The sequence below is a fragment of the Sus scrofa genome, chromosome 6, assembly GCF_054392235.1.
Source record: "Sus scrofa isolate SSC_HxYL_T2T_F1_AM1 chromosome 6, Sscrofa_HxYL_maternal_Yorkshire_Landrace_v2.0, whole genome shotgun sequence".
In the NCBI taxonomy this organism is placed as follows: domain Eukaryota; kingdom Metazoa; phylum Chordata; class Mammalia; order Artiodactyla; family Suidae; genus Sus; species Sus scrofa.
The window spans coordinates 99,814,782-99,842,319 of record NC_139388.1 but is presented as its reverse complement, the minus strand read 5'-3'; the positions used below and the strand labels follow the sequence as shown (position 1 = coordinate 99,842,319).

The 27,538-nt window shown below is 52.7% G+C and overlaps 2 protein-coding genes across 9 annotated transcripts in view; one reads left to right on the top strand and one right to left on the bottom strand.

The window, feature by feature from the left end:
* The first annotated feature begins 4,263 nt into the window (after nucleotides 1–4,263).
* LOC100518075 (peptidyl-prolyl cis-trans isomerase E) lies at nucleotides 4,264–18,190 on the top strand. Of its 2 annotated transcripts, none has more exons than XM_084964016.1 (4): nucleotides 4,264–4,392; nucleotides 4,969–5,228; nucleotides 12,122–12,264; nucleotides 14,278–18,190. In XM_084964016.1, exons 2-4 carry the CDS (start codon nucleotides 5,123–5,125, stop codon nucleotides 14,281–14,283), a joined length of 255 nt encoding a protein of 84 aa, XP_084820142.1. In that variant the 5' UTR covers nucleotides 4,264–4,392; nucleotides 4,969–5,122; the 3' UTR covers nucleotides 14,284–18,190. The 2 variants fall into 2 exon arrangements, with proteins under 2 accessions (XP_084820142.1, XP_020951645.1); XM_021095986.2 differs by lacking the exon at nucleotides 14,278–18,190 and adding an exon at nucleotides 12,407–12,546 and having other exon boundaries at nucleotides 4,333–4,392.
* The window catches only part of BMP8A (bone morphogenetic protein 8a), a 45,962-nt gene continuing 31,619 nt past the window's right edge, over nucleotides 13,196–27,538 (bottom strand). For 3 of the 7 annotated variants that reach the window (XM_084964008.1, XM_084964010.1, XM_084964011.1), the window contains exons 4-7: nucleotides 22,570–22,764; nucleotides 21,714–21,793; nucleotides 20,624–20,734; nucleotides 13,196–16,464 (exon numbers count right to left, since the gene is read on the bottom strand). In XM_084964008.1, coding sequence (XP_084820134.1) covers nucleotides 16,315–16,464; nucleotides 20,624–20,734; nucleotides 21,714–21,793; nucleotides 22,570–22,764 — 536 coding nt within the window. In that variant the 3' untranslated portion in view covers nucleotides 13,196–16,314. Of the gene's footprint in view, nucleotides 16,465–20,623; nucleotides 20,735–21,713; nucleotides 21,875–22,569; nucleotides 22,765–26,971; nucleotides 27,296–27,538 lie in introns of those variants that run through there. The other 4 variants (XM_084964014.1, XM_084964013.1, XM_084964009.1 and 1 more) reach the window with 4 other exon arrangements.

The window sequence follows — 27,538 nt, the reverse complement described above, 5'->3', positions numbered from 1 at the left end:
CTCAGTCACTATACCCCACCACACCTTTTCAATAGCAGAGGGCAGCAGGGAAGCTCAGCCTCAACAGGGGAGCTTCAGCCTCTGCTCATCTGGGTGAGTTTTCCTTCAGTTGGTGTCATGGTTACATGCAAGTTTCTCTACGATCCTTTGATGTTATTTTCTTTCTATCTTTCTTTTTTGGTCTTTTTAGGGCCGCAACCATGGCATATGGAGGTTCCCAGGCTAGAGATCGAATCAGAGCTGTAGCTACCAGCCTACACCACAGCCATAGCAATACCAGATCCGAGCCATGTCTGCGACCTACACCACAGCTCACAGCAATGTCGGATCCTTATCCCACTGAGCAAGGCCAGGGATCAAACCTGCGTCCTTATGAATGATAGATTTGTTTCTGCTGAGCCATGATGGGAACTCCCTTTGATGTTATTTTCTAAGATAGGAGTTTTTTTTGTGGTTGTTGTTTTTTGCCATTTCTTGGGCCACTCCCACGGCGTATGGAAGTTCCCAGGCTAGGGGTCGAATCGGAACTGTAGCCACCGGCCTACAGCACAGCCACAGCAACGTGGGATCCGAGCAGCATCTGCAGCCTGCACCACAGCTCACGGCAATGCCGATCCTTAACCCACTGAGCAAGACCAGGGGTCGAACCCACAACCTCATGGTTCCTAGTCGGATTCGTTAACCACTGAGCCATGACGGGAACTCCCTAAGGTAGGAGTTTTAGACCCCACTCTGCCACTATTTATGACACTTAATTTCTCTGAGGCTTCATTGCTTCTATGCATAAATGAAAGGATAAGGCTGGCCTTTTGTTCCTTCTACTCCTGAGTTCTCTAAATTAGTAACTACTATTATTCTTGCTTTCTATCAGCTAAAATAACTTTTTAAAAAATTAAGCACTGTGCTTTTTATGGAGGTTCCCAGGCTAGGGATCGAATCAGAGCTGCAGCTGCCGGCCTATACCACAGCCACAGCAATGCTGGATCTTAACCCACTGAGTGAGGCCAGAGACTGAACTCAAGTCCTCATGGATACTAGTCAGGTTCATTACCACTGAGCCACAATGGGAACTCCTAACTACCCATTTCTGCTATTATAGAAAAGCACTGAGGATTTGCTTTTGTTGAATCTGAGTTGGCAGAGTGAATAAATTTTCCCTGTTTAGTATTTGACCAGTGTTGCTGTTGTCATTGGTTACAAATGACCTTTCTAGCATTCCTTGGCATTTTGGGGCTGGTAGCTGCATCACTCCAGTCTCTGCCCCCATCTTCACGTGGCCTTCTCCACTGCATGTGTCTCTGTGTGTCTTCTCTTCTTATAAGGACACTAGGCATTAATTCAGTATGATCTCATCTAAACTAATTACATCTGCATAGACTCTATCTTTTTTTTGCACTGTTAGAACACTATTCAACCCCCCATAGGAGCTTGGTGGTGACAGTTGCCAAGAGTTAGGAAGTTCTGGTTGAAGGAAGACCCACCAGGCTGGCTCAAAGTTCCCCTCGTGTAGTCAGAACGTGAAAGTTAGGTCCTGCAGTACCCCAAGCCTTCTGGCCTGGCGTTGCTGTTTCCTATTTCCCGGACGTATTCTGTCTCTAACCTGAGCACACACCTTTACACCACCAGCTCTAACAAGCAATTAGTACATGCTCCTTGTAAAATACACACAGTCTATGCAGTAGGAAGTGATCTTTTTTTCCAGTGCTTGTGCTATTTAATTTTCATTTGAGTGCTAATTACAAGAAAAGATGAACTGCAGTCATCAATCTTCTCGTGTATTTTTTTGTCGATACCACAGCAGCTATTGACAACATAGTATGGCTGAGAAACTGACTTTTACTGACGCAGTGATTGGTTGCCACTTCACAGTACGTGGGACCCTTACGCACATACTGTGTTTCCAGTTTCCACAGTTTCAAAGTTATAGAAGAAGCAAAAGTTGTCATTATTTGAAAGTATTCACTAGGAACGGACTACTTATACAATTAATTCTTACTCAGAAATCCCCCTCTCTTTAACATTTGCAGAAATAGGAGTTCCTGTTGTGGCGCAGTGGTTGATGAATGCAACTAGGAACCACGAGGTGGTGGGTTCGATCCCTGGCCTTGCTCAGTGGGTTAAGGATCCAGCGTGGTCATGAGCTGTGGTGTAGGTCGCAGACACAGCTTGAATCGTGTGTTGCTGTGGCTCTGGCGTAGGCCAGCGGCTACAGCTCTGATTAGACCCCTAGCCTGGGAACCTCCATATTTCCACGGGTGTGGCCCTAGAAAAGACCAAAAAAAAGACAAAGACATTTGCAGAAATACCAGCCATCTTTATGAGCCAGTTTCTCCCCTACATTTTTACATCTACAGCAGGGGTCAGCAAACTACAGTCTATGGGCCAAATTTATTCTGCAGCCTGTTTTTGTAGGGCCTGTGGGCCAAATGGTTTTTTTTTTTTATTTTTATTTTTATTTTACTTTTTTGTCTCTTTAGGAGCACACCTGCTGCATATGGAAATTCCCAGGCTAGGGGTTGAATCGTAGCCACAGCAACACCAGATCCCCACTGAGTGAGGCCAGGGTTCAAACCTGCATCCCTATGGATCCTAGTTGGGTTCGTTAACCACTGAGCCACAATGGGTACTCCCTATAGAGTGTAAGTTGATTGCAAGCTTAAATGGTGATTCTTGCATGAGAGGCAGGGTTTCATGAGTGTATGGAAGGGATTGTGGAAAACTGCTGTAGTTGGCTCTAGTCAAAAAAGTGAGGCTCTTGCTCAGTGGCTTAAGGATCTGGCATTGCTGCAACCTTGCAGATACAGCTCAGATCTGGTGTTGGCTCTAGTCAAAAAAGTGAGGCTCTTGCTCAGTGGCTTAAGGATCTGGCATTGCTACAAACTTGCAGATAACCACATACAGAGGCTGTGGTGTAGACTGCAGCTGTGACACCAATTTGACCCCTAGCCTGGGAACTTCCTTATGCTTCAGGTGCAGCCTTAAAAGAAAGAACAAAAAAGGAGTTCCCATCATGGCACAGTGGAAACGAATCCAACTAGGAACCGTGAGGTTGCAGGTTCAATCCCTGGCCTTGCTCAGTGGGTTAAGGATCTGGTTTTGCAGTGAGTTGTGTAGGTCGCAGACGAAGCTCGGATCTGGCGTTGCTGTGGCTCTGGAGTAGGCCAGCAGCTACAGCTCTGATTCGACCCCTCGCCTGGGAACCTCCATATGCCTTGGGTGAGGCCCTAAAAAGACAAAAGACAAAAAAAGAAAACGAAAGAAGGTGAGACTCTTTAGATATAGTCATTGAAAAGTTAGGCTATCATAAAGTTAAACCAATTAATAACTGAGAAAGAAATCCTACAAGGATTATGACAGGTAGGATGCTGTCATAATACTTTGAGTTCCCACTGTAGCACAGTAGGTTAAGAATCTCACGCAGCTGCTCAGTGGCTGCAGAGGTGCATGCAGTTTCAACCCCTGGCCCAGCACAGTGGGTTAAAGGATCTGGCATTGCCATAGCTGCATGTCAGGTTGCAGCTGTGGCTCAGATTCAGTCCCTGGCCAAGGAACCTCCATAGTCTGTGGGTGCATCCTTATAAAAAGCAAAAAATAGGAGTTTCCGTTGTGGCTCAGCAGGGAACCCAGCTGGTATCCATGAGGATGCGGGTTCAATCCCTGGCCTCACTCAGTGGGTTAAGGATCCAGCATTGCCGTGAGCTATGGTGTGGGTTTTAGACATGGCTCTGGTCTGGAGTTGCTGTTGCTGTGGCTGTGGTGTAGGATGGCAGCTGCAGCTCCCATTCAACCCCTAGGCTGGGAACTTCCATATGCCAGGGCTGTAGCCCTAAAAAGCAAATAAATAAATAAAATCACAGCCACAGCAACGCAGGATCTGAGCCACGTCTGTGACCTACACCACAACTCATGGCAATGCCAGATCCTTAATCCACTGAGTAAGGCCAGGGATCGAACCCACATCCTCATGGATACTAGTCAGATGTGTTTCTGCTGAGCCACAATAGGAACTCCCAGAAAATGGTTTTGATTCCTATTGCTCAATTACTGCAAACTTGATGGCTTCAAAACAACACTAATGTATTATCACCTTACAGTTCTAGAAGTCAGAAGTCCAGAGTGGGTCTCACTGAGCTAAGTAAAGATTTCAGCAGAGCTGTGTTCCTTCTAGAGGCTCCAGGGGAGAATCTGTTTCTTGGCCTTTCCTGGGCTCTAGAGATTGACTGTCTGCCTTGGCTCTAGACCCCTTCTGTCTTCAAGCTGGCAGTGGCAGGGTGAGTTTTTTCCAGTGCATCACTCTGAAACTAATTCCTCTCTCGCCCTCTTCACAGGTAGAGGATCCTCGTGATTACATTGGCCCATCTGAATAATCCAGGATAATATCCTTATTTTAAGGTCAGCTGACTAATCAACCTTAATTCCTTTTTGCCATGTAATATAACATATTCATAGGTTCTGGGGAGTAAGCAGACACCTCTCTGCAGACCATGAGTTTGCCTACCACAAAACCCTTAATATTTTTGCCTTTTAAAAAAAAACTTGATGGGAATTCCCTTGTGGCTCAATGGGTTAAGGCATTGTCACTGCTGTGGCTCAGGTTGCTGCTATGGCACAGGTTTGATCCCTGGCCTGGGAACTTCCACATACCCCAGGCCAAACAAAATAAAACAAAACACCCAAAGTTTATTTTTTTATTTTTATTTTGCTTGCTTTATAGGGCTGTACCCACAGCATATGGAGGTTCCCAGGCTAGGGGTCGAATCAGAGCTACAGCTGCCGGCCTACACCACAGCCACAGCAACGCAGGATCTGAGCTTCACCTGTGACCTACACCACAGCTCACGGCAACACCGGATCCTTAACCCACTGAAGGAGGCCAGGGATCAAACCTGCAACCTCAAGGTTCCTAGTCGGATTTGTTTCCGCTGCGCCATTATAGGAACTCTGGTAATATGCATTTTTTTTTTTTAGGTTCTGAGATCTGAAAGTTTAACCATCAAGTTAGATACTTTTAAATCGGGCACCTTTTCCTTTCTGGGCCCCAGAGAACTTCCGCTGCCTGTGCACCCATGAGAAGGGCTTTGGCTTCAAGGGTACCAGCTTCCACTGCATCATCCCCCAGTTCATGTGCCAGGGCGGCGATTTCACCAACCACAACGGCACTGGGGGCAAGTCCATCTATGGGAAGAAGTTTGATGATGAAAACTGTATCCTCAAGCACACGGGACCAGGTGGGACACCATGGGCGGGTGGTGACGAGCGAGCCGTGCTGGGGCAGGATGGCTGCGCAGGGTGGGTGACAGGCTGTGGTTCTGGCTGAGGGATCGGGGTCTGCAGGAGACCTGCCAGGTGAACAGAGAAGGGCTCAGCCTCACTAGAGCTTTAGGTTTCTGAAAGGTTTTTTGCTTTTTTAAAAATTTTTTAAAATTTTTACTCATTTCTTATTGTTATAGTTGATTTACAGTGTTCTGTTGATTTCTGTTGTATAGCAAAGTGACCCAATCATACATGTGTATACCTTCTTTTCCTCATATTAGCTTCCATCATGTTCTATCACAAGTGATTGGATATAGTTCCTTGTGCTATATTGCAGGACCCCATTGCTTATCCATTCTAAGTGTAATTGCATCTCCTAACCCCCAATTCCCAGAACATCCCATTCCCTCCCTCTCCCCCATTTTTTGCTTTTTATTTTGGCTCATTCAAGTTCACACCTGCCTCCTTTTAAGAGGAAGAGGCAAGGTCCTGGTCCTGCTGTTACAGTGATGTGTTGTTATTGTTTTTGTAACTTTTTATTTTATGTAACTTCAAGCTTACAGAAAATTTACAAGAACAAACAAGGAACCCCCATAAAGCTTTGTGTGCTTTGGCCCACATTCACCAGTTGTTTACTGGTGGCCATTGTTCTCCACTTAGTCTGGTCTCTTTCTGTATATATTTAAAGACAATGTCTGTTTGAGGAGAGCCATTGAAAAGTAAGTCGGACGAGTTCCTGTCGTGGAGCAGCGGAAACGAATCTGACTAAGAACCATGAGGTTGTGGGTTCGATCCCTGGCCTCGCTCAATGGGTTAAGGATCCCACATTGCTGTGAGCTGTGGTGTAGGTTGCAGATGCGGCTATAGCTTTAATTAGACCCCTAGCCTGGGAACCTCCACATGTCATGAGTGCGGCCCTAAAAAGACAAAAGACAAGAAATAGAAAAGGAAAGAGAATGGAGACATTCACCACGAAAGTACTTCAGGGTGTTATTTCCTAAGAATAAGGCCTTTTTTTGTATTACCATTTTACATATTACCACAATTATCACAATCCGAAAAGTCACACCGATAACAATACTGTCACCTGGTGCATGTTCAAGTGTCCTCACAGTCACCGTACTGTCCTTTCCGAGGCATTTATAGTTCAAATGCATCATCTGCTCACACAGTTGTGGTCCAGCCCCCCACCCCACGTCCACACTGCTGTTTGCCTCCTCACACCCCAGGATCCTTCCCCAGGTGTGTTTCCCTCTCGCTTTCCCTCCAGCCCCACTGCCTCTCTCACGTGCTCTCCTACTCACCTGGTGCAAAATGCTGGCTGCCGAGGAAAAGCGCAGGCCCGTGTACCTGATCCTGTTCACGCTGAGAACACATTTCTTGAGGGCGCCTTGAGCGCAGCCCAGCAGTGCTCCCAGATCTCTGGTTGATCCACGTTCAAGGTCTAAGAAAACAGCCCCTTTCCTCGCTCCTCAACCCCCAGCCTTGCCCCCCCTCCCTCTCAGCTGATGATCTTGCTTCTTATTCCACCAAGCAGTAGAAACAATCAGAAAGATCCGTTCAGTTCTCTCAGTTCTGGTCTGGGGCAGCCACTCCCCTAGGACTCGGGTCCTCCCCGTCTCTCCTGCATCTTCCACTCCCCCTCACAGTGCAATGCTGCCAACCTTTTTTTTTTTTTTTTTTTGTCTTTTTGCCATTTCTTGGGCTGCGCCTGTGGCATATGGAGGTTCCCAGGCTAGGGGTCTAATCGGAGTTGTAGCCGCTGGCCTACGCCAGAGCCACAGCAACGAGGGATCCAAGCTGCATCTTCGACCTACACCACAGCTCACAGCAACACTGGATCCTTAACCCACCGAGCGAGGCCAGGGATCGAACACTCAACCTCATGGTTCCTAGTCGGATTCGTTAACCACTGAGCCATGATGGGAACTCCAGTGCCCACTCTTAAAACTGATGCTTTACTATATGCTGAGGTAAAAGTCACAGCTAATATATCCTTTCAGCACATAATTTAAAAAAATAGTATTATGCCATAATTATACCATGAAGGAAAGTACTTTAGAATAAAAGAACTTGTATTTATTTAGCTGCACTTCTGCCCACAGCAGATTAGCAATGTGGACGGACCGACACTGCAGGATCACATCGCCGGAGTCACAGTAACATGATTTTCTGAAACAGTGAAAATCTCTTGGTAAGATTCTGAACTAAAATAAATTGAATATTCCCTCAGTTTGTGTGGTAGGTCCATTTCCAAAAAAAATTGATGCAAACAATAAACTTCTGGATTTACGTGAAAATAGAGTTACGTTCTAGGCTCACATCCTTATAAAGAGATTTTTGTCATCTGCATGAATGTTTGTTGGGGCATTAAAAGTCTAAGAGGATTTAGAATAATTCTTGGAGACCTCTGGTGGCCTAGCAGTTAAGGACTCAGCATTGCTGCTGTGGCTCCGGTTTGATCCCTGGCCTGGGAACTTCAGGGAAAAATAAAAGAATGCTTCATTAGGTAGAACTTGGTATTACTGATAACCAAAGCCACACTCTGCAGTGTCCAAATAGCCTCAAGGGGGCAGTATTACCCTACTTAGAACCACTGCTCTGGCGAATCCTGACCTGTCCCATCCCCAGGCTTTCCATCCTTGTGTGTAGAACTTATCCTGCCCACATTGCAGTCTCCCTGCTGATCTCCCCACCCCGGGTCTGCTCTTGGACCTTCCAGCAGTGTCTCAGACTTCACTGCCAACCAGGTCTTTTTTTTTTTTTTTTTAGCGCCGCAGCTACAGCATATGGAGGTTCCCAGGCTAGGTGTCTAACTGAAGCTACAGCTACCGGCCTATGCCACAGCAATGCCAGATCCGAGCTGCATCTGCGACCTACACCACAGCTCACAGCAACACTGGATCCTTAACCCACTGAGCAAAGCCAGGGATTGAACCCTCGTGCTCATGGATACTAGTCAGATTCATGAACCACTGAGCCATGACGGGAACTCCGCCAAACAGCTCTTGCTCTTCACCACTAAGCGCTTTCTCCCCGTCTCCTGTATTTCAGTCGGTGACCCCACCATCCACCTGGCTGCCTGGTCAGAGACTTAGGGCTCGTCCTTGCCCCCTCTCCTCTGTCCCCTGGGTGGCAGGTCCATCTGTCTTCAGTTTACCTGCTGGTCCAGCTGCCCTGCACCTTCCTCCACCACCACCACCATCCTCCAAGCTCTTCTCCCTCTTTCTTTCCACTTTGGCCTCTTCCCTCAGTCTCATCTCTGCAAGATGGTCCGAGCGGTCCTTTTTACACATAACTCTCACTATATCGCCCTCCTGCTGACAACCCTCCTGGTCCAAGTAGGAGCCCATCCTGCAGGGCACTGACCTGTGTCCTGGCACCTCTCGGACGTCTTGGACTATGCTGCTCTCCCTCTGTGCCCAGACCCCCAGAGCTCACCCCGCACAGGGTGGCAGCAGATGCCAGCTCCTCTCCTACAGCCTTCTTGCTCTGCACCCGCAGGCTTCTCCCCTCCAGGACAGCACTCGGCTCACTTCATCCAGGAGGCCTGCTTTAACCTCTCTCTACCCTGCGCTTTCCTACCATCTTGCTCTTTTTTTTTTTTTTTTCTCTCCTCGATGCGCATGCAACACACAGAAGTTCCTTGCCCAGGGGTTGAGCCTACACCACAGCGGTGATCACACCGGATCCTTCACCTGTTAGGCCATTGGGGAAGTGTTCCCCTTGTCTGTGAGTCTTAGATAACTGTCTCCTGTGTTCTCATTTGCTCGGCAAACGTCTGTGCCACTAGGCTTCTGAGCATAATTTTTTAAACAGTTTCACTGAGAGAATTCGCATACCATTCAGTTCACCCATTTAAAGCACACATTGCAATGGTTTTTAATAAATTGATAGTTATGCAGCTATCACCACATATAATTTTAGAATGTTTTCATCATCCCAAAACAGACCCCACCCTCTTCGTTTTATTTTATTTTTTGCTTTTTAGGGCTGCGCCTGCAGCATATGGAAGTGCCCAGGCTAGGGGTCAAATCAGAGCTGCAGCTGCCAGTCTATGCCGAGGTTACAGCAACGCAGGATCCAAGCTGTGTCTGCACACCACAGCTTATAGCAACACCAGATCCTTAACCTGCTGGGTGAGGCCAGGGATCAAATCTGCGTGGCTCAGTGTTTAGCGAATCCGACTAGGAACCATGAGGTTGCGGGTTTGATCCCTGGCCTTGTTCAGTGGGTTAAAGATCTGGTGTTGCCTTGAGCTATGTAGGTCGCATATGCGGCTCGGATCCTGAGTTGCTGTGGCTCTGGCGTAGGGTGGTGGCTACAGCTCCGATGGGACCCCTAGCCTGGGAACCTCCATATGCCGCAGGAGTGGCCCAAGAAATGGCAAAAAGATGAAAAAAAAAATCTGCATCCTCACAGAGATGACATTGAGTCCTTAACCCTCTGAGCCACAACGGGAACTCCTGTCTTTTTATTATTGACTTATAAGAGTTCTTTAAGTATTCTAAATATAGGTCTCTCTTATCAGATATGTGATTTGCAAGAATTTTCTCTCACTCTGGATTGTCTTTTTACCTTATTTATGGTGTCTTTTGAAGCACAAAAGTTTTAAATTTTTATGATGTCTAATTTATTTCTTTTTTCTTTTGTTACTGTACTTTTGGTATTGTAGCTAAGAAGGTTTTACCTAACCTAAGGTCATGAGGATTTACTCCCATATTCTCTTCTAGGAGGTTTTTGGCTTTAGCATAAATGGTCTTCAATTCATTTTGAATTAATTTGGGCGTATAGTGTGAGAGAAGGTGTTCATTTTCATCCTTTTGCATGTGGGTCTTCAGTTGTCCCAGCACTGTTTGTTGAAAAGGCTATTCTTTTCCTGTTTAATTATCTTGTTGGGATCTTTGTTGAAAATCAATAGACCAGGGAGTTCCTGTTGTGGCTCAGCTTATTAAAAATCCGACCAGCATCTATGAGGATGTGGGTTTGATCCCTGCCCTTGCAGGTTAAGGATTTGGCATCGCCGTGAGCTGTGGTGTAGGTAGTAGACGCAGCTCGGATCTGGTCTTGCTGCAGCTGTAGTGTAGGCCGGCAGCTACAGCTCCCATTCGACCTCTAGCCTGGGAACTCCCACATGCCTCAGGTGTGTCCTTAAAAAGACAAAAAAAAAAGAAAAAAGAAAATCAGTAGACCATAAATGTAAGGGTTTATTTCTGGACTTGTATTGTATTTCGTTCATCTGTATATCTATCTTATGCCAGTACCACACTATCTTGTATTCTGTAATTCCATGGTAAATTTTGAATCCAAAAAGTGAGAGTCCTCTGACTTTTTCAAGGTTGTTTTGGCTATTCTGGGCCTCTAGCATTTACCTATGAATTTTGGGATAAGTTTATCAATTTGTACAAAAAGTCCAGCTGGGATTTTGTTAGAGATTACACTGAATCTGTAGATTGATTTGGGAAGTGTTACCATGTCAACAATATTAAGTCTTCTAATTCATGAACATTGGATATATTTCCATTTATTTATTTATTTTGTCTTTTTGCCTTTTTCTGGGGCCGCTCCCACAGCATATGGAGGTTCCCAGGCTAGGGGTCTAATCGGAGCTGTAGCTGCCAGCCTACGCCACAGCCACAGCAATGTGGGATCCGAGCCGCGTCTGGGACCTACACCACAGCTCACAGCAACGCTGAATCCTTAACCCACTGAGTGAGGCCAGGGATTGAACCCGCAACCTCATGGTTCCTAGTCGGAGTCATTAACAACTGAGCCACGACGGGAACTCCAATATCTTTCCATTTATTTAAGTCTTCTTCAGTTTCTTTCAGTGTGTTTTATGGTTATCAAAATATACATTTTATTCCTTTAAGTATTTTATTCTTTTTGATGCTATTGTAAGTGAAATTATTTTCTTTCTTTTTTTGGCCACACCCATGGCATACTGAAGTTTCTGGCCAGGGATTGAATCCGAGCCCCAGCAGTAACCTAGGTTGCTGCAGTGACAGCCTGCTTTGCTATAAGGAGAAGGGAGCTCCCTGAAATTGTTTTCTTGATTTTGTTTTTCAGATTTTTCATTACTAGCATATAGAAATACAATTGATTTTTGTGTATCCTAGATTTCTTGTATCCTTCAACCTCGCTGAAATCATTGATTAGTTCTAATTTTCTAGTATATTCCTTAGGGTTTTGTAAGATTATGTCATCTACAGATAGAGATGGTTTTAACTTTCCAATTGGGTGATTTTTTTGTTTTGATTGGGGGAGCTAACTGCTCTGGCTAGAACCTCTAGTACAATGTTGAAGAGAAGTGGCACGGGCAGACGTCTTTGTCTTATTCCTGATCTTGGGGAAAAACATCTAGTCTTTTACTACGTGATTTGTTGTAGATACCCTTTATCAGCCTGAGGAAGTTCCCTATTATTCCTAGTTTGTTTTTATCATGAAAAGGTGTTGGGCTTTTTTTTTTTTTTTTTTTTGCATCTATTGAGATGATTATGTGGTTTTTATCCTTTAGACCCTGTATTAAACCAACCTTGCATTCCTGAGGTGACTCCATAGTTAACTTATGAGTGACTCTTTTCCCCTAGATTGTGAACTCCAGCAGCATTGGGACCAGTATTCCCAAGTGCCTAGTTGTGTCAGTGTTTGTTGAGTGAATGAATGAAAGGACGAACCCATATGAAATGATTGAAACAAGCCCACTCAGTGTTTCGTTGACTCTTCACTGTGTGGAAGACAAGGCATCCAAGACTGTCTGTCCCAGCGTCTGAGCCTGTCCGACTGAAAGGCAGAGAGCATCCGCACGAGACAGTCTCTGAGGGCCAGACATCTCGAATTGGAGGGAGCCGATGTGCGTTGCCCCCAGGCCTGCTCTCCATGGCCAACTCCGGCCCAAACACCAACGGCTCCCAGTTCTTCCTGACGTGTGACAAGACAGATTGGCTGGAGGGCAAGCACGTCGTGTTCGGGGAGGTCACGGAAGGCCTGGACGTCTTGCGGCAGATTGAGGTGGGCGGCCGTGTGGGGGAGCAGGAGGGGGGCTCCGGGCCTGGCGGCGGCTGGGGTAAGAAGGGCAGGGCCGGGTGTCCCTGAGCCGCCTGGACCCTCCCTGCTCCCTCCCTGATTCGGCCTCTTCCGTTCTGCCCCAAAGGCCCAGGGCAGCAAGGACGGGAAGCCCAAGCAGAAGGTGATCATCTCCGACTGTGGGGAGTACGCGTGAGGCGCCAGAGGGCTCCTGTTGGCGGCAGGCAGCAGGGCCTTGTGTCCTGGCCCTTCCTCTGGTCATTGTGGAGCAGCTGGGGCCACTCCTATGGCTGGGATCCACTGCCTGCAGTGTACCTGGCAGGGGCCTCTCTGCTTAGTGTGATGTCCCTCTCACTGGTAGCTAGCTGTGGCTGTCAGAGCAGGCAGCGGTGAGACCAGGACAGTGCCAGCCACTCGGCACTGGTGTGATGTCCAGGAGATAAGGGGAATGTGTGTGAAGTACTCAGACTCAGGGTGGCTGGCACTGGAGGTGATGTAGGGACAGGGAATGGGCTGGCCTGAGGCCCCAGGAGGGAGGACTAGTCACAAGGGTGGCACGGGGGAACTGTCACTGTGCTTCCCTGATTGCCCTGGGATGGGGGTGTCAGAGAAGCTGGTCAGGGGCAACCACTGGGTGGTGATTGCTTACCCTGTCCTGTGCAAGGGCTTCCCCAGAAACTACCCCATGGTCATTACTCATGACCCTTGGACAGGAGGTGATCTGAGCCGCAGAGCTGAGCTGCCTGGTCCTGGAGTTTTGGGCCGTGCACCCTGCAACCCGCCTTCCCGAGGCTGGGACAGCTGTGATTAACGGGGTCAGGGTTGGGAGCCTCACACCCACCTCTGGGAAGGAATAGTGAGCCCTGGTTTGTAAGTGACAAAAGGCAGAAGTCAAGGGATGGAATGCTACTGCAAATTATGTTCCCAAAGAATATTTAATAACAGAAATGCCCAAAATATGTCATAAATTGAATACATCACCAAGCAGTGCACAGAGTATGATCCTAACTTTATAAAATACCCATATATATAAAGGCAGATGGATACGTGCCAAGGAGATAAGACTGGACGGAATTACTCACAATGGCTGTCTCTACATGGTGGGATTCTGTATTTGTATTCTGTTTTTTACTTTCAAGAGTGTCCCTGACACACCTGTAAATTAGAAAAACTTTTTTGTATTTTTCAAAGAGGGTCAAATGCTTGGTCAGGGCTTCCCAGTAAGAAGGGAAACCCCAGGAAGTTTCCCCTGGAGCTTCCTGAAGCCGAGATGGGTGCTGTACTGGCAGGCAGGGCCCTGGGAGGGGCGGGTGCGGCGCTGCCATGTCCTCGGCAGAGGCCCGGGTCCCTGCGGTGGGTCACTGCCAGCTGGAACTCCCTCCACAGGGAGGGGAGGGCACAAGTCTCCTCACCTCAGGACATTACCAAGTTTTTATTTTTTAGGAAAAGCACAGCTTCGAAGTAGATATAGCAGCACCTCCAAGGGCACATTCTGGGAAGAGTGGGTTTTACTAGGAGGGCACACAAGGGAGGCCCAAATGTGCAAATTCATTTAAAAAAAAAAAAAATGCCCCTAATGCTACTCATTGAGCACAGGTGTGCAGATCCAGTGCCAAGTGCTGGGGACAGACCTGACCCCACGCTGGCCTTGCCAGAGCAGAACCCATAGCCCCTTCTACAGAGGAAGGAGCGAGCCCTGAGGACACAGGGCGGTCAGGTCAGCGAGAGGCAGAGCCTGGACGTTGCCAGCAGGTCTGCCAGCTGCAGAACCTACCTCTCCTGCCACAGCCTCCTTTCCTGTGAAATTATAGGGGCTTTCTTGAAGCATTGCGGCCCCTTCCCTGCATAGCAGACCCCAAAGAATCAGGCTTTGCCCAATGACCTGGCATCAGGGCCAGGACTGCGCTGCGGTGGTGAGGGTGTGACTGGGGGTGGGCGGACAGTGGTGTGCCCCAGTGGCCTGAACTGACTGCCCTTCTTTATGCTTCTTATGTGCAGCCTTGAAAGTGACCCAGACTGCCAGAGGCAACCAGATAAACGAGATGGCCCTGATGACCGACCATTGCCACCTCGTTGGCTTTGTGTCCTTAATCACCTCCCTTCTCTGAAGCCTCTTCTCTTTGATGCCATCCGCTGGCCACCTGGACAGCTGAAGGAACCAGAAGTGTCAGGAAGGCCATGGCCACCAGGCTTTTGGCTTTGCAGCAAAAGGGAGTCGTACCACAATCCTTCTGTTCCTGTCCCGCACCTCCGATGGGCAGGCTGGGCACGCATCTCCAAAACATTCATTTCACAAACGTTCCTGGCCCCTGACCATGCGAGGTTATGTGCTTAGGCACCGAACACACCTGACATTGACATTTGCCAACGGTTTCCAAGCCTCCACTGCCCTTGATGTTGGGAGCCGAGAGCTACTCACTAGGCCACAAGTGGCAGGCTTCATGTCCCAGGGCGGCTGGGCACGTAGGCCCTGTCTCGGCTCTGTGAGGGGGAGGCCACAGTGCAGGCGAATCCTCTGGCTGGAAGGGACTTTGGAGATGTGAGTCCTGTGCATGTCCCCACGCAGAGGCAGGAAACTGCAGCCCGGATCAGGAAGGGCAGCTCAGTGACTGAGTTGGAGCCAGAGTACAGGTCTCCTGACATTTGGGCCAGTGCCTGTCCACTCACTGCCAGCCTGAGCTCAAAGTCCCTGGCTGATGGGGAGCTCACCACCTTCCCTCCCAGGTCCAAGCGGAGGGGCAGGCAACTGGTCCCAGGGAGGCCCAGTCTTCATTCCTGCTGCCAGACCTGCGCTCCCAGGGCCCAACCTTGGGACACGCCTCCTGGGCTGTGCCCATGGGTTGGGGTGGGCCCTGGACCTGCTTTTAATGACAGGGTACTGCACGGTTTGGGCAGCTGCAGGTAAATTACAGGCTTAGCAAGTTAGAAATCAGATAAACACTGTAGCTGCCGGCAGCTGCTCCAAGGAGAACAGTGGTTTTCCGGAACTTCCCCAGCCAGCTCAGCCTAATTGCCGCCTGTCACTTCCCTGGGACAGGGGCCCTTTCTTTGGCTCACAGGCCCCAAGAAACAGGACAGGGCTCCAGGGCACACAGGGTGACGCAGACTTGGGTGACCAGCCTGTTCTTCCCTCCTGGACTCTGGCTGACACAGTGCCCACCCTCTCCCCGCAGCTGGCCAGAGGCGACCTGGGCACCATGCTGTCCTTGGTGTGGCAGGAGGGGGAAGCAGTGCATTGAACTCCGAACAGCTGCCGGCTGCCTGGAGCGCTGTGCTGAGCGCCTCCAGGGCCTGTCCAAGGTCAGTGGAAGAAGTGTCCACAGGGGTGTCTGATGGCCATGGGCAAGCGGACAGGCCGTGGTGGCATCTGTGCTGTGTCTGCCGGCCTGCAGCTACGTCCTTGCTTCTGCTAGGAGTTCGCTGTGTCTCAGTGCGAAGCTCCACATGGAGAGGTGGAGGGACGCGGCTGCCCCCAAGGTACGTAGGTGTCACACATCTTCCCCAGGCAGGAGAAGGGCAGGCCCAGGGAGGGGAAGACACGCCATGAGACATCCCCGCCAGCTCCGGCCGGAAGCAGGAGGCCCGTGGTCCTCTCCTAATGCGCCGACTGCCCGAAGGCCAAGTTAGGAGCCACTAACCCACTGCATCGAGGGTGTGTGTTCCTTTCACTGTGCCCCGGGAACGCCCAGTGTTATGTTGGGAAGGGGCAGGCCCCCGGGAGCGGGGCACAGCCCAGCCTCCCGCCTCAGGCCCAGGGGCTCTCGGACAGTCCCCGGTTGGATACAGTGGGCGAGGGATGGCCAAGGACAGGTTCTAAGGGGACTTCTGTGCTGACTGCAGCGAGCATCACCCAGCAGGGTTGGGCGGGACCGACTGCCACATGCCCCAGGGGAGGGGCACGTACCCCAGGGGCCCTGGAGAGGACCGGCCCTGGCGGGATGTGGGCCACCCCTGCCCGAGCTGTGACGGCGTTGGGGGGTCCCAGCCTGTGGAGGGCTGACTGGGTGGAGGCCAGCGCCAAGGCCAGGCGTGGCCTCAGTGGCAGCCACAGGCCCGGACCACCATGTTGCGGTGCTTGCGCAGAATGACGTTGTTGCTGCTGTCATAGTAGAGCACAGAGGTGGCGCTCAGCTTGGTGGGTGCGCAGCACGCCTTGGGGACCGCGTCTGGCTTCATCAGGTGCACCTGGCAGGGGAGAGGGTGGCAGGCCGAGGCGTGAGACTTGTGGGCTCCTCCTGGGAACCCCCCCCAGTTCCAGCCCCCAAGCTCCTGCCACTTGGGCTCCGACTGCTCAAGCTGCTTCGGCTCTATCTGCACCTGCGGCTGGGCAGGTGTAGGCTTGGGCTCTGCCCCGGCCCTGCCCTCCTTGACCTGTGCCCTGCCCACTGCCCTCAGGCCCAGCCTGGGCACCTGCCATACCCCCTCCCCTCAGACAGGACAACTCAGACCCTGCTTGTCCCCAGCACGTGTGCCGGCACTTCTGCCTGGCGCCCTTGCAGCACTGCTCCCTGGGTCTCCGCTGCTCCCCTCTCTTCCCTGCATTTCTGTAATGTCCCTGATGTGTCTTGTCCACATCAGCTATTTCTGGTCCGTCTGCCCCTCCAGACTGAGAGCCGTGAATGTCCAAGCAACACCAGCTGACACCCAGACTTCCAGGCTCACCCTCGGGGTGTTGGACACTATTGTTTCTCAACACAGCTTCACCCCTTGTAACAACTAGGCAGGGAGTATTCTGGGCAGAGGACCACTGAGGGCACAGGAGCCGCTTCACATGTGCAGTCGCATGGCTGACACCTAGGCTTGACTGGGACCCGGTGCAGGAATCCTGCTACCCTCCTCCAAAGGGCTCTGCCCCAAACCCAGCCCAACTGAGTCAGCTATCGCAGCCTCCACACAAATATTTATCCAGAGACTTGGCAGGAAGAGCTGCAGTTCACACTGGACTCTGCATTGGGGCCCCCCGCAGAAGGGCCCTGAAGGCAGCCTCACAGCCCATAGGGCTGGAGAGGAAAGGGAACCTGCTTCCACCCACCCCGACCTCCCAGCTGTCACGGAGCCTGCTGAGCAGGACCTGGACGAAGCTGTCTGATGGGGGAGAGGGGGCTGCCAGCAGCTTCGCCCCCGGTCCCCAGTGCCCAGCCTTGTCCCAGAAGCCGCAGCTCGGAGCCAGCCTGCTGTCAGGACCATTAGCCGATCACCAGGCTAGCTTGGGGCCCAGAGCCTCTCTGAGGCCCCCAGGGGAGCCGAGGCCTCTCTGGGGATGTCCAGCCAGGCGGATGTGGGGCCCATGCTCCCCACCTCCCCATGTGGTGGCTGGGCTTGGCTTTCATAGACTCACGTGAAAGAAACCAGGCAACAATGCCCATCTGTACCAGCCAAGGGGTCTCTAAGTGGCTGGAATCTGGGGAAAGCCTCTTCTAGAACTGGGACCTGGAGTGCAGTCAGCACCACAGGGCACGGCCATTGTTTGAGTCTAGCCTAGAACTTCACCAGGTGAGTGACAAAAAGAGGACGCCTTTTAACAAACTCAAATAGGATCCGTGAGGATGTGGGTTCGATCCCCGGCCTCGCTCAGTGGGTTAAGGATCTGGACTTGCCGTCAGCTGTGGTGTAGGTTGCAGATGCGGCTCAGATCTTGCATTGCTGTGGCTGTGGTGTAGGCCGGTGGGTACAGCTCCAATATGAACCCAAGCCTGGGAACCTCCATATGCCATGGGTGTGGCCCTAAAAAGCACACACACACACAGACACACACACAAAAGAGGAAGCCTTTTGTTCTATCTGCATCAAACAGGTCGATTTGAAGTGTAATGAGCCACTCCATTCAATTTGCTCTTGAGCCAAATGAGAGACCAAATCAGAGGTTCTGTTACTTATTGGCTGTGCATCCTTGAGTAAAAAGTCATGTATCTGTGGGCCTCAGTTTTCTCTTCTGCCAAATGGGTATAATGGTACTCTTCTCACTTCCAACACAAACGTATCTCCGACACATGCCTTGGGTCAGCCTTTCCCGGGGCTACTCCAGACATAGTCCCTGCTCTCATCCTCATCAGGAAGGGGAAGGAAAACAGGGAGAACAATTCAGTAAATGGGCCCCACAAGAAGGATGCAACTATCATGGTAGTTCTCCAAGCCTTGGGAGCCTGAGCACTGGAGCCCAAGCCTGCCTGGGATTGACCACAGAGGTGAGGCTGCAGAGTGAACAGGAGCTGGCTGGACCAGGACAGACCCCAGGAGCAAAGGCAGGGAGGTGAGGGCACTGGGACCTGGGCTGGGGGACAGAGGAGAGGTCGGCATGTGGCCAGTGAGGAGCCCCAAGTCCCAGGCCAAGGGGATGGGAATTTCTTGGTCCAGAACAGGGTGGTCCAGTTTGTGCTTTAGTGCAGCCCCCTGGCTGCTGCATGGAGAATGTGAAGGGTGAGCCTGGATGGACCCACTTTCACCTCTCAGTCCCCAGGACACCTAGACCCCCATCTCTCCCCCCCGCCCCTCCTGCCAAGGCTCCTCTTCCTGCTCAGGCTGCTCATGGAGGAGCTCGGTCCTCACCCACCTCTCCTGCCTCCCTGTCTTCCCAGAGAATCTCATCTGTTCTCAGGACTCAGAGACCATGCGACCCTCTCACATTCACAGACTCCAGACTTGCATCCACCCACCTGCCCCACTTCCCGAGTGGGGTCTAGCAGGGCCTCACATGGCTGGGGGCGGAAGCAGAGCCACTGATTTCCTCCACCCCCTCCTCCAACCCAACACCATGGGGAGCAGCCTCCTGCACCCACTATCCACACTGCCGGCCCGGTTCTCCGTCCTCCCGTAGGGACCGCAGCAGGTGTCCTCCCTCCTCCTCTTCCCCCCTCCCTCCGTGGTCCATCCTGCCACAGTTGCCAGAGACCCTTCTAGGAGTAAGTCAGATCCTGTACTGCTTCGCTGAGCCCTGCACTGGCTTCTCAGTTTAACCTGGGATTAAATCTGCCACCTGACACCTTAGAAGGGACCCCAGGCCCAGTGTAAAAGGACCTGCCCACCCCCAACATCACTCCCCCGATCCCCGCCAAGGAAGCCTCCCCCAAGCCAGCCCCGCCTCCCTGCTAGCCCTGAGCCCACCCAGGGGTGGGTCTGCAACCCACATCTGCAACCTACACCACAGCTCACAGCAACGTCAGATCCTTAACCCACGGAGCAAGGCCAGGGATCGAATCTGCAACCTCATGGTTCCTAGTCAGATTCGTTAACCACTGTGCCACGACGGGAACTCCTGAAACTGCTTTTTTTTTTTTTTTTTTTTTGTCTTTTTGTCTTTTGTTGGTGTTGTTGCTATTTCTTGGGCCACTCCCGCGGCATATGGAGGTTCCCAGGATAGGGGTCCAATCGGAGCTGTAGCCACCGGCCTACGCCAGAGCCACAGCAACGTGGGATCCGAGCCGCATCTGCAACCTACACCACAGCTCACGGCAACGCCGGATCGTTAACCCACTGAGCAAGGGCAGGGACCGAACCCGCAACCTCATGGTTCCTAGTTGGATTCGTTAACCACTGCGCCACGACAGGAACTCCCCAAACTGCTTTCTTAATTCATTTACTCTCACTCCACGGTATCACCTTGACACCACCTCTAACTAGAGTGTCTAGGTCAATATTTCTAGAAAGAGCCTCAGCCCAAAATCTATGTAAGACACTAAGCAACAAGCAGGAGCAACAGTGTTCCTATTAGAAAGGACTTCTCAGGGTTTAAAGTTACCCCAGACACTGGGGCATCAAAAGCTTTGCCATGCTTAGGAGCACAAAGAGCTGAGAGGGACCTAGGAATAGGGTCCATGGGAAAGGAGCAGGAGGGGAAGCCAAAGCCAGGAGGGCACAGGGCACCCAGTGACTCCTGCACAGGAAGAGGGGGAGAAGGCACATGCGTCACCCACCCCGCCCCGAGGGCGTGTGTCACACGCAGGAGGCTGAATAAGCCAGTGAACACAGGCACCTGTGTGTTCCAGGAGCAGAGGTAGCTGTGAGGATGCACGTGCTGTGCCCTTGACCACCAGCAGGGGCCCCTTATGAGTCCCGTACCTGCCACCAGTACCTGAGCGTCCCCCACGGGCCCGGGGAGTGTACACGCATATGTGTGTGCATGCCAAGCTGCCAGGGTCTGGTGTCCTGAAGTTCAGGTGCCCCTCCGTGGCCACACGGGGACCCAATTCCCTCCTGGTGCGGAGTTCACTGCTCTGCGTGCATGGAGGTTTCCACGCAGGGAAAGTCCCTGACACGAGCAGTGCTGCCTCCAACTCTTGGCTGCATGCGCCCCTCTCCCCTGTGAGGCCCTACCCCAGTATCCAGGCAGGAGGGACGCGGTACTGACCAGGGACTGCAGGATGGCGTGGTTGGTGGCGTTCATGCAGGAGTCCAGCGGGAAGGAGCACTCCCCTTCACAGTAATAGGCTGAGTAGCCTTGGGGGGCAATGACCCAGTCCTGGGGTAAAGGGAGAAGGTGAGGCTCATCCACGTTCCCCTCCCAAGCCCCTGGGTCCAGCACCTGCCACAGCACCACTCAGGGCTGCCCCTCACCCTCCCTCAGCCTCAGGACCCCTCCCAGGGCAGTGTCCCCCCGGAAGACTCTCAGCAGATGGAGGCTGGGCCCAAGCTCTGCCCCCGTCATGTTCCATCAGCGCCCAGCTTCCTCCCCAGCCGGCCTCCAGTCACAGCAAAGTCCAGAGGCACCATCCTCCCTGGCCTCAGATTTCCTGCTGCAGATCTGACATTTTATGGCTGAGCATTCAGACTGTCCATTTTGCATGGTTTTTTGTTTTGTTTTTGTTTTTGTCTTTTCAAGGCCATACCCGGGTCACATGGAGGTTCCCAGGTTAGGGGTCTAATCGGAGCTACAACTGCCAACCTACACCACAGCTCACAGCAATGCCAGATCCTTAACCCACTGATCAAGGTCAGGAATCGAACCCACAACCTCATGGTTCCTAGTCAGATTGTTTCCGCTGTGCCACGACAGGAACTCCCCGCATGGGTTTTCACAGAAAGGGACTTTTTGGGAGTTCGCACTGTGGATCAATGGTAATGAACCCAACTAGTAACCTTGAGGACATGGGTTTGATCCCTGACCTTGCTCAGTGGGTCAAGGATCTGGGGTTGCTATGAGCTATGGTGTAGGTCGCAGATGAAACTCGGATCCCACATTGCTCTGACTGTGGCTGTGGCCAGTAGTTATAGCTCTAATTCAAGCCCTAGCCTGGGAACTTCCATATGCCATAGATGCGGCCCTAAAAAGCAAAAGCAAGAAAAGGAATCAAGAAAAGCACTTTTCACTGTAAAAGCAACATAGTCTCCCTTTAGTCAATTTGCTGAACACAGAAGAAAATCAAACTCCCCCATAACTGGGCCTCCCCTTGGACAGACACTTGCCGGGGGGTGGAGGGGGGAAGGAGAGGGAACGTTACCAGCCAGCCCAGGTCCTGGAAGCTGACGTAGAGCTCGTGCCGACGGCACACCTGCCGGCCGTGGGAGCCATGGACGTCATCTGTGGGGGCAGACGAGGCAAGGTCATTGCTGGGGCTCCTTCTCTGTGCAGCTAGAGTTCCTTCTCTAAAGGGCATACTTGCTGAATAAATGAGAGGAGAAACTAACACATGGGGTCACGTAAAGCCCATCCCTGCAACTGCTGGTGACACGACACCTCAAGAACCTTCCATGGCTCCAGATAGCTCCCCACAGATACAGAGTCGCCCCACACTCAGCTCAGCCTCCCCTGACTCTCACCCTGTGGGCCTCCTGGGGGTCCAATAAATGGCCCAGGGACCCTCGGCCACCAGGGCTGGACCTCCTTTCCTCCAGAGACACCCCTGACCTCGTCCACCTCTCCTGCCTGTTCGTCCCGCGGAGCAAGGGCTCCCATTGAGGCCCAGCAAGGCCGACTCCCCGTGAGGGAAAGGAGGGCTCCTGGCGGGTTAGGCCCATCCTGGTCCCGAGGGGCTGGGTGGTGGGGACACCGTCACATAAACACCGCATCCTGTAGGGCGCCTGGGACAGCACCGAGGGCCACCAGGGGCAGCTGACGCTGATGGAGCCCTGGGGGTGGGGGGTGCCTGGTGGGCCTGGGAAGCCAGAGAAGGGACCTTGGGGCAGCAGGGACTCAAGGGCAGACGCTCAGAGCCCTGAGGGGGGCAGTGACCGGCCCCGAGGTGCGGGGGCAAAGAGTGTCGGGAAAGGTGGCCAGGTGACCGTTGGCTTGACCCCCCGACCCCCACCCCGAGCCAGGAGGGTGCCAGTCCCCCCAACCCCGGGCCCCGGGCTCACCGAAGATCCCAGGCAGTTTGTTCGGGGGCGGCAGCTCGTTGCTTCTCTTCGGCGGCCTCCTCCTCAGGGGCCTCACCGCCCGAGGGGCACGGACAGGGCCTGGGCTCGCCCTGAAAAAGGTGACCACGAAAGGCTGTTTGGAGCGCGGGGCCTGTCGCCCCAGCAGACCGGCCAGGCCAGGATCCATGCTGCGCCCTGAGACGGAGAGAGCAGAGAGGGCGGTCACTCGCGGGCGGGGACCTGCACGGGACACAGCGGGGACCCCCCTGTGGGCTGGCCGGGGGCAGGGAGGCTGAGGCTTCAGGGGACCCACTGTGCCTCAGTTTCCTCCTCTGAAGCCCCGAGTCCCACGTCCAGCCCCAGCTCCCAGCGGGTCTGCAGGGGACAGGGGAGGGGCCTCTCGAGCCCAGGACTGGGGGTTAATGATGGTCCTGGGCACTGCCAGTTGTGACAGCGCTTTGCAGCTTCCAGCCAGGTCACGTGGTGATCTCAGCCGGTCTTCACAGTGATGCCGGAGCCCATCCATCACTGAGAAATGTCAGGGCCCCTCAGTGACGGCCCAGAGCCTCGCTGCCAGGGACCCTCGGCACCAGGTCCCACGTCTCAGGGCTCCGAGGCCCGAGTTCCACCTTCCACCCCACACCCTCTGGGGAGCAGGGTGGGATTTACAACCCCCAGCCGCCGGGGCACTGCCAGGGCTTCATGCTTGCTCTGCTCAGCACCACCCGAGAGCAGGTCACTCACTGTCCCCTGATGCCCCCAAAGAGACTCCGGGCTCAGCGGGCAGAGACATTGGCCCCAAGTCCCTAACCTGGATTCAACCACCAAGGTGTAATTCTGGAGCCCAAGTTCTTATCCATTTAAGTTATTTTATTATTTTATTATTATTTTTCTTTTAAGGGCTGCACCCATGGCATATGGAAGTTCCCAGGCTAGGGGTCAAAACAGAGCTGTAGCTGCCGGCCTATGCCACAGCCACAGCCACGCCAGATCCGAGCCGCACCTGCAACCTAAGCTCATGGCAACTGTGGATCCTTAACCCACTCAGTGAGGCCAGGGATCAAACCCACATCCTCATGGATACTAGTCAGGTTCTTAACCCACTGAGCCACAACAGGAGCTCCTCATTTGAGCTCTTAGCCACCAGGTTTGTGGTTTAAAAGGGAAGGGAGAGAAAAGGCTGTGGGCAGGGACATAACTGGGACCTCAGTCAAGGAACAGTGACGCTTGTAAAAGTAGAATTTTATCCACAGCCACTTAAAGACTGAGGACGCAGGAAAAACACACTGATTATCCCTGGAAAAGCTGACTCTACCAATAAAACTCTCTTTTTATACCTCTTTGTATTTCCAACAACCTCTTGTTTTTGTAATTGTCAAAGCAATATAACAACTGTAAGGAAACTTGGAAAAAATATCACCTGTAGACCCCCTCCCCGACTCTGAGATGCTTTTTCATTTGTCTGGATTAGTTTCACATGTCAATCTGAATTGTGAGCATAACAAAGTCTGTATTTTTTCTCAATTTTCCATGTAAACATTTTCTCATTAGCCTCAACTACGAACATTTCAAACTTATAAAATTCCTTTGAGTAGATAGGCCGTAATATTATTTATTTTTGTCTTTTTGCCATTTTTAGGGCCACTCCCGTGGTATATGGAGGTTCCCAGGGTAGGGGTCGAATTGGAGCTGTAGCCACAGGCCTATGCCACAGCCGTAGCAACACAGGATCCGAGCCACGTCTGCAACCTACACCACAGCTCATGGCAACGCCGGGTCCTTAACCCACTGAGCAAGGTCAGGGACTGAACCTGCAACCTCATGGTTCCTAGTCAGATTCGTTAACCACTGAGCCATGACGGGAACTCCAATAGGCCATAATATTTAGATGTTAGTGCATCTTTAGACATTTAGATTATTCCCCGGATTTCATCGTAAAGATGAGAATCCGATGGAACCTCTTCATTTCCCTTCCCTGGGAATTTTCTCAGACCAAACAAGGATGTGACTGTGAACTCACCGTCATGTTCCCTAAAACACAGAGCCAAGCATCCCACTTCCAGCACATTTCACCCCAGTGTTGCAACACGGATGCACACACACACGCACATGCACATCTATGTAGGGCGTGTACACGTGTGCACACACATACACATTTACATCTGTTCCATTAGGGGCTTCGACATCCTCCACCGCACAGGTCACGGACATGCCTGCCCCCCGCAGCCCTGCTCAAAGATCAGCCTCACACAGCTGTGCTTTAGCCCCGAGTCCAGGGGCCAGAGTGGACCCAACAACTAGTCAACCAGAGACAACCTTCGACCTGTGACGTCACCTGCCACCAACATGCCCTGGACCCATTGCAGGCTCACCTCGGGGTGACCCTGCTGGGACGGGAGGTTGTCGGCTGCAGGAGCTGACACTGGAAGGGGCCCCGTTTGGGGAGTTTGGGTCACGGCAAGTCAGGGTCACGAGGAAGAGCGGGCCGTGAGGATTCGGAGCCACGAGACACACTGCAGCCCTGCCGCAGAGGGGGAGGCCCTGGAGCGATGCAGGCAGGAGGGCGGCTGTCGTCCCAAGCGCACCCGAGTGGAGCTCCTCGCCCGGTGGACACGTGGGGCAGCCTCAGCCCGAAGCCCCCCAGGCCCATGTGTGCTGCTGTCCTGTCCTGGGAGTCCCTGGAGAGCCCTGTGCCCCAGGGGCCAGGGAGACCTTCGGGGCCCCCAAAACTGTGTTCACTGTGGGCTTTCCTTCCCGCAGCTGTCGGGTCAAGGATCATACTGGGGTCTCCGGAGAGCAGAGAGAGGGGGCAGCAGGGGAGACCCGGGCTGTGCAGGGTGTGGCCCCCAGGCGCCCAGCTCTGGCAGGACCCTTCCCAGAAAGCAGAGGCAGGAACCTCAGGAGACCTGACCTATGAGGAGGCCACCAGGCCTGCTGTCGCCTTCCCAGGTGACTGGGGATGGGTGGCCCTGCCTCGAGATGGGGCCACACAGTGGCCTCCCCCTGCAGGCCTGGGTGAAGATGCTGCTGCTCTGGGCGGGTGGGCCCCCGACACCTCCAGCCTCACCTGATTCTGAGTCAGCCCCATCAGGGCCCCGAGATTATAGGGAAGTCGGATGCTCACCTGCCCCATCCTGTCCCTGATATTCACTCCCCCACCCCCCAACCGGTGCCAGGCCAAGCTTGCTCCCGTCTCTCCCCAAGGCCTCTTTCTGCTCCAGGTGCCACCTGCCCCTTCCCTGCATCCCCTGCCCGACCTCAGCCTGCAGTCGTGGGTGTGACCCTAGTGCCACATGGAGGGGCAATCAGGACGCCAGGCCGAAAACCCTGGAGGGAATCCCAGCTGGACCTGCTTCTGTCCCACAGGTTATTTCCTCACTGCACCCTGACAACTAGGAACTCAATCCCTTTCCTGCTACTGTTAACAGCCCTCTAACTTGTCTGCTTCTGGAAACCTCTGCCTCCCCCACGCGGCTGCTGGGAAACCTCTCCCGACACCCAGGGCCGCTCAGGCCCTTTTCCCCAGAAGCCCCCAAAGGCGACTCAGTGACCTCCATCCACTCTCCACCCAGCCTCGGTCCCGACACCCCTGGCTGCCCCTCGGGAGCACCGTCTCTCCACGCGGGGCCTGGCCCTCCCACTGGGGGCTGGGGCGAGGCTCCAGGGAGGCCTCTCGAAGGTTGTCCCTGACCCGCTGGACCTTCCTCTTCTTACCCACGATCCCCTGACCGCTGTGGGGGCCCCAGAGCGGCACTGAGAAAGCACGGGCTCCACGGCAGGCCTGGGTTTGGACCCTCCACACACACATGGGGGCACACACACAGAGAGAGAAACTCGGGGTTTTTTCTGTGTGTATGTGTTGTTTATTTTTTTCCCCTAGGGCCACACCTGTGGCATATGGGGGTTCCCAGGCTAGGACTCGAATTGGAGCTGCAGCTGCCGGCCTACACCACAGCCACAGTAATGCTGGATCCAAGCTGTGTCTGAGACCTACACCACAGCTCACCACAATGCCAGATCCTTAACCCACCGAGCGAGGCCAGGGATTGAACCCACATCCTCATGGATACTCGTCAGGTTCATGACCCCTACCACGGAACCACAATGGGAGCTCCTCTGTCTGGTTTTTGAGACTGTGGGGTCAGGATGGAGCACCTTGCCGCCCCTCTTGAGTTTCAAGGGAGTATGAACAAGACGCCGGCTTGGGCTCCAGAACAGAGAGGAAGCGGCTAAGTGTCTGTCCTGGATGACACAGGAACGCTAGGGTATGAGGTGAGCAAAGCCCTCTAAGGCCATCGGTCAGGTTTCTAGAACTCCTTCCGTCCTCGGCTGCGGCATTGGCCACACACAGAAGGACGGTTTATTCACAGAGGAGACTTCCCGGGGGAACATCGGTACCAACCGTTCTCTCCCCCTTCAACTGCCCCCATTCCTGGTCCACTGGCCGCCTTGGTGTCTTGCTTCCCTTCTAGAGACATCGACGTAGCCACGAGGAGGAGGAATGTGCGGGGTGGAGAAGGTGAGGCTACAGGGAAACAAAACTCAGTGACAAAATGAAGGGCCAAAGGGAAAAACATTCGTTGAGACAGCATGTCTCCTGATCATAAATTCACATTTACGTGTGGTTTTCGTGGTTCTGGTACAACAGTGCCGTATGTAGACTCTGTTCCTCCCCCATCACTTTCCCCTACATTCCATGATTCACTCACAGGGAAAAGCACTTCCATGAAACCCTTCCAGCTGCATAGATTTTTTTTTTTTTTTGGCCAGGGCCAGGATCGAACCCATGCCATAGCAGTGACAATGCTGGGTCCTAAACCTGCTTAGCCACCGGGGAACTCCCTCAAGTTGCACAGAATTTACCATAAGCATCACAGACAGAGAAGAGGATCATTGGAGCTGAGCTTTCTCAGAACTCACAGGACATACAAGGTCAACATCTCTGACTTCCTTGTTTTTCTCTTCTCTT

Coding starts and splice junctions, on each gene's coding strand:
- LOC100518075 (XM_021095986.2), top strand. CDS start 5,123: ATGTGCCAGGGCGGCGATTTCACCAACCACAACGGCACTGGGGGCAAG. Junction 5,229..12,121: donor CCTCAAGCACACGGGACCAG/GTGGGACACCAT, acceptor CGTTGCCCCCAG/GCCTGCTCTCCATGGCCAAC. Junction 12,265..12,406: donor ACGTCTTGCGGCAGATTGAG/GTGGGCGGCCGT, acceptor TCTGCCCCAAAG/GCCCAGGGCAGCAAGGACGG.